General features: G+C 46.9%; 1 protein-coding gene across 3 annotated transcripts in view; it reads right to left on the reverse strand.

Annotated features, from left to right (window-relative positions):
* The window catches only part of SLC14A1 (solute carrier family 14 member 1 (Kidd blood group)), a 30,917-nt gene extending 19,040 nt beyond the window's left edge, over positions 1-11,877 (reverse strand). Inside the window, exons 1-4 of one of the 3 annotated variants that reach the window (XM_083403017.1) lie at positions 11,491-11,877; positions 5,263-5,395; positions 3,212-3,401; positions 1,901-2,029 (exon numbers count right to left, since the gene is read on the reverse strand). In XM_083403017.1, the coding sequence (XP_083259143.1) occupies positions 1,901-2,029; positions 3,212-3,401; positions 5,263-5,395; positions 11,491-11,637 (599 nt within the window). In that variant the 5' untranslated portion in view covers positions 11,638-11,877. Of the gene's footprint in view, positions 1-1,900; positions 2,030-3,211; positions 3,402-5,262; positions 5,396-6,261; positions 6,451-10,086; positions 10,123-11,490 lie in introns of those variants that run through there. The other 2 variants (XM_083403018.1, XM_083403016.1) reach the window with 2 other exon arrangements.
* Positions 11,878-12,280: the final 403 nt, after the last annotated feature.

Raw genomic sequence — 12,280 nt, forward strand, 5'->3', positions numbered from 1 at the left:
GAAGACCTCATTAGGGAAAGCGTGCCTCGGTTTAAGAATGGTTTTGGTTTAAGAACGGACTTCTGGAATGGTTTAAGTTTGTAAATGGAGGCACCACTGTAGTTAGAATATGGGACAAGGCCTGTGAAACCCAGACTCAATTACCCACTTAGGATGAAACCACATAATACATTAGCTCTGCATGTGTGGCTTTAGGTGAAGGATTTTGTTTTGTTTTTTTAAGAAACCCACACCAAATATCAACATGAGTGTGTCAGGAGCTCGTCCTACTCTCGAGTAGGACCCTGGCAGAGACACATGTCCGACTGGCATGTTCTCTCCCTCCTGGTCAATTGTTTGGGAGCTTCAAAAGCTTTATTCTGCCCGAACATCACAGCGATTGATGCCAACCAACATCGGCACACTTAGGGATCTGCAGAGTTTGCACAGCTTGCGTAACAGAACCCCAGCGACTCAGCATTTTGGCTAATCTACTTTATTTACATATAAATTCACACAGAGCACTGCAACATGGCTCCCTCTCTCTCTAGCATCAGACAGCAAAGAACAAAGGACAATAGTCCCACTTCACGGAACACAGTAACACAAACATCCTGTCTCCATCACTTCCCACTCTGTGGAGTCAAAACATACACTGTCATGTGATAGACAAAAATCCCATGACTGCAATCATGGAGCAGGAATTCTAACAGAGTGCATTGTCATCTGCTGTTTATGCAAAAACCCACTGCAAGCTTAATGGATGGTATAACAAAAGTTCGGGAGCTGGCCTTCTGGGTCATAGTTGCTTCTCTTAAAGGAGTCGGTTCTTTTTGCCATCCCTCTGTCTCGAGAGATAATGTGTGTGTGCCTCTGAGGGTGAAGTCAAACCGCTGGAGGATTGCAGCACTTGCTGTGATTGCAAAGACTGGTAATTCACAACTGCTGCCTCCTGCATTGCTTTTTGCTGCATTAACAGCATCCAAGTGACTTCCCTGGGGCGCAAGCCTGAGCAGTGTGTGTCCTGGGATGCCTAGATGACAAGACCCCCTTCTCAGCCTCACTGATGTGGACCAAAAGAAAGCAGAGCAATATGTTTGGCGCCAGTCTGGTTGCAGGAGTTGAAGATGGAGGCATACAAGGAGCCACTCAACAGTTTTAGGGAATCCACTATGGATTTGTGTAGGGTTTACTCCTTAGTACAGTGGAACCTCGGGTTGCAAACGTGATCCTTGTGGGAGACAGGTTCGCAACGTGCAGCGCCGTGTCTGCGCATGCATGGGTTGCAATTCGGCGCTTCTGAGCATGCACAAAGCATGATTTAGTGTTTCTGCCCATGCGTAAGCGCCAAAACCCAGAAGTAACCTGTTCCAGTACTTCTGGGTTCGGCACGGTGCACCACCCGAAAAAGCATAACCTGAAGTGTCTGTAACCCAAGATACCACTGTATTTTCTTCTCCCGAAGATGTCCCGAAAGGCCAGATATTTAGTTGAACATGCATACATTAGGAGGTGGGAGGAATCTGGATTGGAACCCTAATGGGGGGGTGGGTATGATAGCTTCTATGCTTCCAGGAAGGAAGGAAGGAAGGAAGGAAGGAAGGAAGGAAGGAAGGAAGGAAGGAAGGAAGGAAAACCAATTCTCCCCCACCAACATGCTGCCAATCCAGATATTGGATTCCAGCACCCAGCACCCAATATCTGAATTCCGGAACCCATCAGCTGCAGCCAACATGGTCCATGCTTAGGGCTGAAAGGATCTGTAATCCAGCTATATCTGGGGCACCAGGTTGGCTACCCTTGTTGTATAATATAAATGCACCTCATGGCCTGACGGTGAGAGGAGAACAAAGTGGACAGGGGGCAAAGTGGAGAAGCACACACACACACAAAATGCACACTTGGAACCCAAAATACTTACCACGTCATGGACATGAGAGCAACAGGAAGCAAAAGCCACCAGTAGTATTCACCCTTGTCCGAAAACACAGCCATGAGCATTCCTACCAGCACGCCATTGTAGCCGTAGAGTCCCGCAGCAATGGCTGACCTGCGTGAGGAGCAAAAGAGGTCGGAAATGCTTACAACTGTATCCTCATCCGCAGTCGCTGCTGAAGCTGAGGGTCTGAGGAGCAGTCTTGATGACTGCAGAAGATATCTGCCTCTGCCCCAGGCCGTGCCCAAGAGTGATAACGGACAATGTCTGCCCTTGCCTAATGGTTGAGGGTCTCTGTGGGTTGCTGGCAAGGAAGGGATGATTCCTGACCACATCCCCTGAAATAGAGTTGAGTGCTGATTTCATGCTCTTTATTTCAGCTCATGGTAAACAGTGAGTGAGTGTGTTTTCCCTCAAAACCTCTGGCTATATATATATTATTTGAACAACGTGTGATTGGCTGATTCAACTCCCCTCCTGATGCCTGATTGGTCTGCTCCTGCAGGCCAATCAGGTTGCTGATTCACTTCCTCCTGGAGCTGGATTGGGCGGCTCCTGCAGGCCAATCAGGTTGCTGCCTTCTAGGACCCTACCTGCCAATTGTTCTAGAATCCAAGCTCAGTAAAAAGGTAAAGGGACCCCTGACCATTAGGTCCAGTCGTGGCCGACTCTGGGGTTGCGGCACTCATCTTGCTTTATTGGCCGAGGGAGCCGGCGTACAGCTTCTGGGTCATGTGGCCAGCATGACTAAGCCGCTTCTGGCGAACCAGAGCAGCGCACGGAAACGCCGTTTACCATCCCGCCAAAGTGGTACCTATTTATCTACTTGCATTTTGACTTGCTTTCGAACTGCTAGGTTGGCAGGACCAAGCTCAGTACGTAACACTTATTATTCCCCTCCGCTGAACAGTATAATTCTGCTCACAGAACTTCAGCTTTCTGTGTCCGAAATTTCAGTCTAATGTATTGCAGAACATAGGATATTTGTGAAGTTTTCAATAAGCCCAGTAGCCTAACAACAACAACAACAACAACAAATTCAAATTTCTATATCGCCCTTCATCCGAGGATCACAGGACTGTTTATAACATAAAAACATAAACACACACACACACTATTATAACAAATAAAAACAAAAACACCCCCAGTTTAAGAGGCCACAGATTTTAATTGGCCAAAGGCTTGGGAGAAGAGGAATGCTTTGCCTGGTGCCTAAAGATATGTATATGTAAGCATGTAAAACAAGAAAAGAGAAGGGATTTGAGGCATGAAGGAATAATTCAGGGGCAAACCTACCTCTCTTGGCACAGGATCAGTGCTGTTAATGTTGAGACAATGACTCCAGTGCAACACGTCAGTGTGATCCAAGGGCTCTGGACGAGGAATCCGGCTAACATGAGCAGACCACTCAGTGGGTTGCTGACAAACATGACCTGAGAAATGCCACGCAGGACCCAGTCGACAAACTGAAACACCAGAGGCTTATCTGAAAGAGAATGTCCCCATTGGGGCAAAGATTTTGGGTATATTATACAGTTAAAAGACTAGGAAAAACTGTGGAAAGAAGGATTACCGTAAATGCTGTGTACACTGCCTTGACCATCTCTGGAGGAAAAGCAAAAAAACCCGCACACTTTTAACCAAGGCAATGTAACAAGATCAATAGCAAGCACAGCAATGTGCACTGGCCATGATTCTCTGCTGTGCAAAAGGGCTGCATCACACAGCCCTTGTGGAAGAGCTGCAGCTCAGCAGAAACACATCTGCTGTGCGTGCAGAAGGTCCCAGATTCATTCCCCATCATATCCATGTGGGTTGGGGGAGAATGCTGCCTAAATTCCTGGAGAGCAACTTCTGCCAGTCATTGTAAAAGGGTAAAGGTAAAGGGAAAGGACCCCTGGATGCTTAAGTCCAGTCAAAGGCAACTATGGGGTTGCTTTCAGGCCGAAGGAGCTGGCGTTTGTCCACAGACAGCTTTCCGGGTTACATGGCCAGCATGACTAAACCGCTTCTGGTGCAATGGAACACCATGACGGAAACCAGAGCTCACGGAAACGCCGTTTATCTTTCCGCCGCAGTGGTACCTATTTATCTACTTGTACTGGTGTGCTTTTGAACTGCTAGGTTGGCAGGAGCTGGGACGGAGCAACGGGAGCTCACCCCATTGCGGGGATTCGAACCCCCACCTTCTGATCAGCAAGCCCAAGAGGCTCAGTGGTTTAGACCACAGCACCACCAGCAATGCTGAGATAGATGAACCCACAGTTTGATCTATGTTTCCGCAGGACAGTTTATTAGGTGCACTCACTGGATCCTGAATACTTAGCAAGCATTGGTCAAGTATTTAAACACTCACTGACTATGCACTGTCAAAATGCACATAGAGGCAGATTTTGGCGTGCAAATTGTCACATCTTAGCTCACTCCAGTAGGTCTTTGTTACCGTTGTTCGAAAGTTTATAGTCTGGGACAGTTTCCAACATGCATATTCCCAGCAGCATCTGGTAGGCCCTTACCACTGACAGAGTTGTAAAATATGACACACGTTTATCATTGTTTGTAAAAAAATAAAATAAACCTCACTGTTTTGCAGTTGGGGAGTTGACTGAGCAGCGCGTGAACTGCTGGCAGAGTTCATGCCGGAGATAAAAAACCCAGCTTATTTATGTTGCTTACATCTAAGATGGCAGATGGCATGAGTGTGTCCCTGCCAGCTTGCACTGGGATTGCGACACACCCGCTCCATGTGTATAACTTAAAACTTCGTGTTGGAATTTGGGCAAGATAAACCGATGGTCTGGGAGCAGGGTGGTGGAGTGGATCTCAAACAAAGGAAACTTAGGAACAAAGGAATAAACATATGGTGATATGTGCATGGGGGGAAAAGAGAGGACAACACCAGACCTAGCAGGACAGGCCCAGGATTGTGGGAGGCCCTCAGTGCAGAGTGACCAGGGATGTTTTGAACCTGAGGCTCCTGGCCGCTGAGCTCTGCTGCCGTACTTCCTGTTCCCACCTACTGCTTCCTCTGCAAAACTACTAAACTGAGCTTCGTGGTTTGATGGAGCCGCCTAGACTGCAACACAGGACTAGAGTGGACCATTGGTCTAATCCAGCAGGCACCCTCCATATTATGTTCTTCTTGGACTCAGGAAACGTGTCCTGAGTCCCAGTGGTGAGAGATAATGAAAGTTTTAGTCCATCATCTCCTGGAAGACAACAGGCTCCTCAGGATTGTGCTGGAGAAGCTTTGAAGATGAGCAGGCACTCAAGCAAAGGTCTCCAGGTCCAAAAGCAATGTTGCATCATCCTGGTTCTCATCGGTGCATCATCTGCTATGTGCTTACCTTTCAGCCAGTCTCCCAATGCCTTCATGTCCCCCGTGATGTAGCTCAGGGCTCTGCAGATTTTCCCCGTCTGGGGTTGCATTTTGCTAGACTTTTCTCTGGCGTCTTCCATTTCCATTGTGGTGTTCAGACCCTGCCGGGAACAAAAGCAACAATACATAGGACTTCACACTGTGATCATGAATATCTCCCAAGTTGATGTGCTCCTCCTATCAGAAGTCCAGGTTCCCAGAAGCTTAGCTAATTAAAAAGGAGGATTTGTTGCAAAAAAACCAAACAAACAGATAGCTCTGGACGACTCTAATAAAGCTTCTGACCAATATTGTTACTCAAGATGACCCTTCTAAAGAGTCCTTCTGGGATCTACAGAAGATATTGAACTTACGACTTTTATGTCTCTTGTTTTCCCTCCGGTCTAACAACCCTCCCATTTGCTGGCTTTTGGGACTGATTGGCTTGCTCTAACCTCTTCCTGTTCCAACAAACTATCTCCTTGCCTATTTGTGCCTAACCGATCTTCCAGAGAGCTTTGGCTGTGTTCCAGCCCGCTCTCAGTCATTCTCTTGGTAACCCGCATTCCAGTGCCCGTGGGAGTTGCACTGGGCACTGGGCACTGTTCAGCCTGCAGCAGATCTAACTCTCTCTGTTCTGCAGCAGGCTGTAGAGTTTCACTAGGAGCTGGCTCATTCCTGACACCTCCTTTCCCATATTAGGACTAGAAGCAATTCAGAGAAAAGCTGGCTGGGGAGAAGCAGCTGGTCCAAAGGTACTCCAGTGAAATCCACGGGGACAGCCAACATCATGCCCTCCCAAGTCCCATCAGCCTCATCCAGCAAGGCCAATGACCAGGGATGACAGGAGTCGTGGTCCAACTAATTCTGCCGGAACATGAAAAACAAAAGGGGTCCAGGAATACTCAGATCCACCCAGTAGGCCTTCCACCAAGCTGACCTCTGAACCTGATGCTGTAGATGCTGGCCATGTTCAAAGTATGCCTACCTGGCCTTGCAGCCTCTCCAGTAGTGGCATGCTTTGAGAGGGGTCGTGGGCATAAGCTGGGCAGCGCTGGCTCTTAAATTCAGAGTCATAAGGCTTGTGTCCATCTGGGGATGTGTTTGTTGGGACTAGAATGGCGGAGTGCCCGGGAATGTCGGCGAGAGAACATCCATCCATCTCTCCCTAGCGTGGCATGTGTGATAAAGGGCAGGGAGAAGGAAGTCAGTAAATGAACCCATTCTCTGCCTTGGCAAGACGTTTATTGTTTTATAGGCGCCTGGTCGGGTGCCCTCATTCTGCTCTTGTTTGATCATATCTCTCGTGACTACTGTGCTGGCCTTTGTTGAATGAGACGCACAATGCAGGTGGAATGTCATCTTTTGTTGGTCTCACTTCCACAAGTGGAGGTTTTGCATTTCCAACACAACTGCTGAAAGGCTCTCTGCTGTAGTGGATGGTGGGACAACGATGCTTACCTGACTTCTTGGCAGCAGAGTCCCTGCTGCTTTTTGGGAGGGAGAGTGGAAGGAGCAAGGCAGCAGGGAGGTCAGTGCTGTGCAAGTGTGCAGGCAGAGTGCTCCTGCTGGTGCGTTTCTACAGCATCAATGTCACCACCACCTTGCCCCTCTCACTTCCCTCTGGTAAACAGCAGAGACTCCACTGCCAGGAGGTTAGGTAAGTGTTGTCATCCTACCCCACCATCCGCTACTGTTTCTCTTGATTTTTTGTGTACGGAGCCCCTGGTAGTTTGATGGACTATTGACCCGTACACCACTAATCCGCTGCCACCAACCAGGTTCTCCCTGGTAAAACACTTAGAATCATAGAATAGAATCATAGAATCATAGAATCATAGAGTTGGAAGAGACCACAAGGGCCATCGAGTCCAACCCCCTGCCAAGCAGGAAACACCATCAGAGCACTCCTGACATATGGTTGTCAAGCCTCTGCTTAAAGACCTCCAAAGAAGGAGATTCCACCACACTCCTTGGCAGCAAATTCCACTGTCGAACAGCTCTTACTGTCAGGAAGTTCTTCCTAATGTTTAGGTGGGATCTTCTTTCTTGTAGTTTGGATCCATTGCTCCGTGTCCACTTCTCTGGAGCAGCAGAAAACAACCTTTCTCCCTCCTCTATGTGACATCCTTTTATATATTTGAACATGGCTATCATATCCCCCCTTAACCTCCTCTTCCCCAGGCTAAACATGCCCAGCTCCCTTAACCGACTTAGTCTCAGTCGGGTTCTCAAGTTAACAACGAAGATTGTAGTTTATTGCAAACACAACTACAGTGGTACCTCGGGTTGCATACACTTCAGGTTACAGACGCTTCAGGTTACAGACTCCGCTAACCCAGAAATAGTACCTCAGGTTAAGAACAATTTCAGGTTAAGAACAGACCTCTGGAACGAATTAAGTACTTAACCTGAGGTACCACTGTAAAATTTAAATGCATTCGAAATGCTGCTACCCTTTTACCTTCTTATTTTATCCTGTCTCTAACTCACTCTTACTCTTCCACCTCCCTTCACACAAGAACCAACTGCACTTTCTTATTCTCACAAATGTTCTTAGGGGAAAATGCCTTCACAGAAAATCCAGCACTTCTCTTTCTGTTCGCTGAAAAGCAGAAATGATCAGAGAGAAACCCAACATGTGCAGAGTGCCTTTTCCCCAAGCCTTGAACAGAAACTAGTAACCACTTGCAGAGTCAAGACAGAGGACTGAGAACATGCTTTTGGAAAGAACGTGGTGTACAGATCGCGCTTTGCAGTTTACCTAGGTATTCTTTGCTGCTAAGCTTAGGAGTACATTTTCACCTGGGTAAGGGAACTTTCTTTCTTTGCCTGCGATGTGTGTTGACTGACTCAAGGGAGCTGTTTGGTTTACCCAAGAGCAAAGTTTACATTTGTTCGCTCCTCTTTTCTCTTTTTGGCACACTGGTATTTTGAACTGTGCCCCCTTCCCACCAAGGCTCTCAGGTCCTCTCACCCCCTTAAGTGCCCACAGGACTGAAATGTTGGAAAGGCTCCAGGGGGAACAAAGGGGTTACTACAGCACAGAGCTATAGCAACTCTCTAGAAGCCTGTAGCTTTATTATTGCACTGGTTCTGACAGATGGACAAAAAGCAATAAAAAGAAAAATGTTTCACATGCAGTTGTAAAGATATGGCGAAATAATATTATGCAGGAGGAAAGTCCTTGCTGCTTCTCAGATCACAGGCCTGATCCTGACAGGATCTCCTCGGTTTGAGCACAGAATTGTAAATTGAACCCAATCCCCCCGATGCAAGGCAGAATTACCCCCAGATTATCTCGCTCATCAGGCCACACAGTTAGGAGTCACAGGCAGCAGTTACGAGTTACCAGCCTCTACAGCCACAGCAGGTGCTGTGATTCCCCAATGGTTTGACTTCACCCTGAGAGGTGCACTCCATTGTCTCTCAAGACAGACGGAAGCCAACAACCTGGGAGTGGGGGCTGAAGTACATTCTGAAGGTGGGAGTGCAAAATTCAGCAATGTTTCCCTTGACTTATTGGGCTAGCAACCCCCTATTCTATTCTGTTTTATTATATTATATTATTTTATTTGCACCCTGCTTTTCAGACACACAGCAACATAAAATCTCAAGGCTTAAAAACAACAACACAGAACAAGAACCAAATGGAGGGGTGCCTATTTCTTCTCCCGGAAGGTTGCTTTGAATTGCAGTGTAACATCAATCCTGGAGTACTAAAAACATTGTCAAGAAGCTGTGTCTGTTGGGTGTGTGTGTCTTGTTGTTTCATTTTGTGTTCCAGCCTTCAAAATTCACCTTGAGCCCAAACAATGAGCGGGAAATGCCTAATTTGCTTCTCAAATCTGAAATTTCATTTCCAAGTTAGTGAGAGTTGGGTTTTATAACCCGTTATGGAAGTGAGAGCTGGACCATAAAGAAGGCTGATCCCCGAAGAACTGATGCTTTTGAATTATGGTGCTGGAGGAGACTCTTGAGAGTCCCATGGACTGCAAGAAGATCAAACCTATCCATTCTTAAGGAAATCAGCCCTGAGTGCTCACTGGAAGGACAGATCCTGAAGCTGAGGCTCCAATACTTTGGCCACCTCATGAGAAGAGAAGACTCCCTGGAAAAGACTCTGATGTTGGGAAAGATTGAGGGCACAAGGAGAAGGGGATGACAGAGAACGAGATGGTTGGACAGTGTTCTCGAAGCTACCAGCATGAGTTTGACCAAACTGTGGGAGGCAGTGAAAGACAGGAGGGCCTGGCGTGCTCTGGTCCAGGGGGTCACGAAGAGTCGGACACAACTAAACAACAACAAATCTAGGGTTGTGGAGAAGTGACAACCAAGTTTGGTAATACAGGGCCAGCCGTACTATTAGGCAGACTGAGGAAGCTGATTTTGGGTGTTATGAAAAGGCCACAAATTCATTATGATCAGTGTTTGCATTGCCAGTGAGAGACGCGCTTCTGGGATCTTCTGCTTCAGCTGCCAAAATAACTCGGCCGGGGTTCATATTCTGCATCCTGGTTTGAGGGGGCTGGAGGTGGGCAGGATCCTCAAATTTCTGCACTTGATGCAGAAAAATGTCTTGAGCTCACTCTGGTTTGAGTCATCATCTACCAAGAAAGCCCATTTCTGGGAAGCAAATCTCTGAACTATCTCCATATGAATTACGTTCCTCACGGATTTGCTGCTTTTAATCTTCTAGTAGGGAGCTTTTTAAGTAGCTAGATGCCCAGAGGGCACAAACCAACACCAGTTTGCTGATATCCATTAAACATCTATCCCACTAGCCCAAGAAATTTGACAATTAGTTCCACACCTCTTGACAAGTCAATAATCCGTTTCTGCTACTAAGATGAACTCTCCCAATTTTGTCAGCACGAATGTCTTCGAAACAAGCAAGCTGCCCATGGGTAAGGATTAAGCATGAATAAAAAGCACAAGGCGGTTCAGCTTCCAGAGACTCGTCTTAATTTCAAAGTACTGTACTTGCTGTCTGTTCCTGCCTCTTATCTCTTCCTGCTGGTTGTCGTTTGTCGGGGACACTTTTAACAGACAGCAAGAAGCCAGATAAGCAAGATGCGCAGAGTCAGCCGGAACATGTTTACTCAGAAATAGATCCCACTGAGCTCAATGGGGGTTTACTCCCAAGTCAGTGTGCCTAGGATTGCAGTCACAGTCAGTCTGATGGTGGGACACCACAAAGCAACAAAAACACCTGCCACAAGTGGTTGGTGTAGAATTAGGATTGGTTTACAGTGCAAGCCTATATGCTTGCAATGTTGGAATTAAGTTTTGCGGAGAGTAGACCCATTGAAATTAGTGGAGCTAACTTCATTATGTTCATTCAATTCAGCGAGTGCTCTGAGTAAAGTTTGCAACCAGTTGAGTTTAATGGGCCTTACTCCTAGGTAAGAATGTGTGAATCTTTCAGTTCTGGTTTCTCATTTTTCCAAACTTGCATCCAGTTCTCCACATTTCCATGGCAATTCGTAATTTTTTTAAAAAGTCGTCACGAAAATTCATTAGCATTTCTGTTCAAATTTCTGCATGCACATTTTTTTGCCGGCCGCTTCCCTTAAAGTACACATTTTCACAAAGCAATTTCCCCATATGCAATGCATTATCGTACGCTGTTTTCATTATTCAATGCCTGATTAGGCAGACCTTGCCCTAGCACATGCATTTGGGCAAACGCTGCATTGCAAAATTCAGAGAAGGGCAGATCTCAAAGGACAGCTGCGTTTTGCTTCGCACCTTGTTTCGGAAAAATGCAAAGCATATTGAGTTTCACCACAATCTCTACTGCCAAGTAAGTGGGCATATAGGGTTGCAGCCTGAGCCTGCCCCGGCGCATCTTAACTCATGTGTCCCACTGAATGACTGCCTAACTATGGGCATCCTTAGGAGTTGCACAGTTGCATTCTAGCTCAATTTATTTCCTTCTGGATTGTTGAAAAAGAAAAAAACCTTTTCCAGCAAGGTGTGTAGAATCAGATACCTCAGAGAGCCCCAAACCAGGAACGTGCCCTGTTAGGGTGACGAGATGCGGGGAAAAAAGGGGGGGGGATTACTACAGCAAACATATACCTGTTGAAATCCCCCCTTTGGAATCCAACTGCTAAAAAGTGCAAGGGTCTTATTCTCTTCTGCATCTGACCAGGCCAGGCACCCTAGAATTCCCACACCGCCTTAAACAAGCAAAGAAGTCATCTCATATTACCTTGAGCAGCTGCCTGGCCAGGAAGTCTCCTTCTCTGCCAAGTTTTATCGCTTTGCAGAGAGCGTGCAGAGACAGCGATAGTGGGAGGATGCCTGCATTGCATCGCTTTATATAGCCCGCAGCAACTCCAAGCACACCATAAGTCATCCTGGCAGCCTTTCTCCTCCCATTCCACACATTCACCTGGCTCTCTCCCAGGTGGTCTTAGGAGGAGAGTTTTTTGCCTTCTTCCCCTCCTCTTGGTGTTTTGACCAAGTCGCTTGGAACTACAAAGCATGCATCCCGTTTTCTTCTTGATGTTTCCTTGCTCTCCCCTGTCTTTCCACCCTCTGTACACCTACTTTTCTCTCCAGCAAAGGAAGATTCAAACACACACACACACACACACACACATTCTCTCTCTCTCTCTCTCTGGGAGAGCTAAGTACATGTTTTCTTTCAGGGAGGGCTTAAAACTGTGCCTGGATCACACCTGCTAGATTTCTTTGAGTGGAAGGAACAAAATTTGCCGTACCACTTAATGGGGGAGAGACCAAGGAGGGTGGTCAGCCCTTTAATATTACAGTGGTACCTCAGGTTACAGACGCTTCAGGTTACAGACTCCGCTAACCCAGAAATAGTACCTTGGGTTAAGAACTTTGCTTCAGGCTGAGAACAGAAATAGTGCGGTAGCAGCGGGAGGCCCCATTAGCTAAAGTGGTACCTCAGGCTAAGAACAGTTTCAGGTTAAGAACGGACCTCCAGAACGAATTAAGTTCTTAACCCAAGGTAACCACTGTATTTGAAACTC

The sequence above is a fragment of the Podarcis tiliguerta genome (genome assembly GCF_965153285.1).
Source record: "Podarcis tiliguerta genome assembly, chromosome: 11".
NCBI classification, from domain to species: Eukaryota; Metazoa; Chordata; class Lepidosauria; order Squamata; family Lacertidae; genus Podarcis; species Podarcis tiliguerta.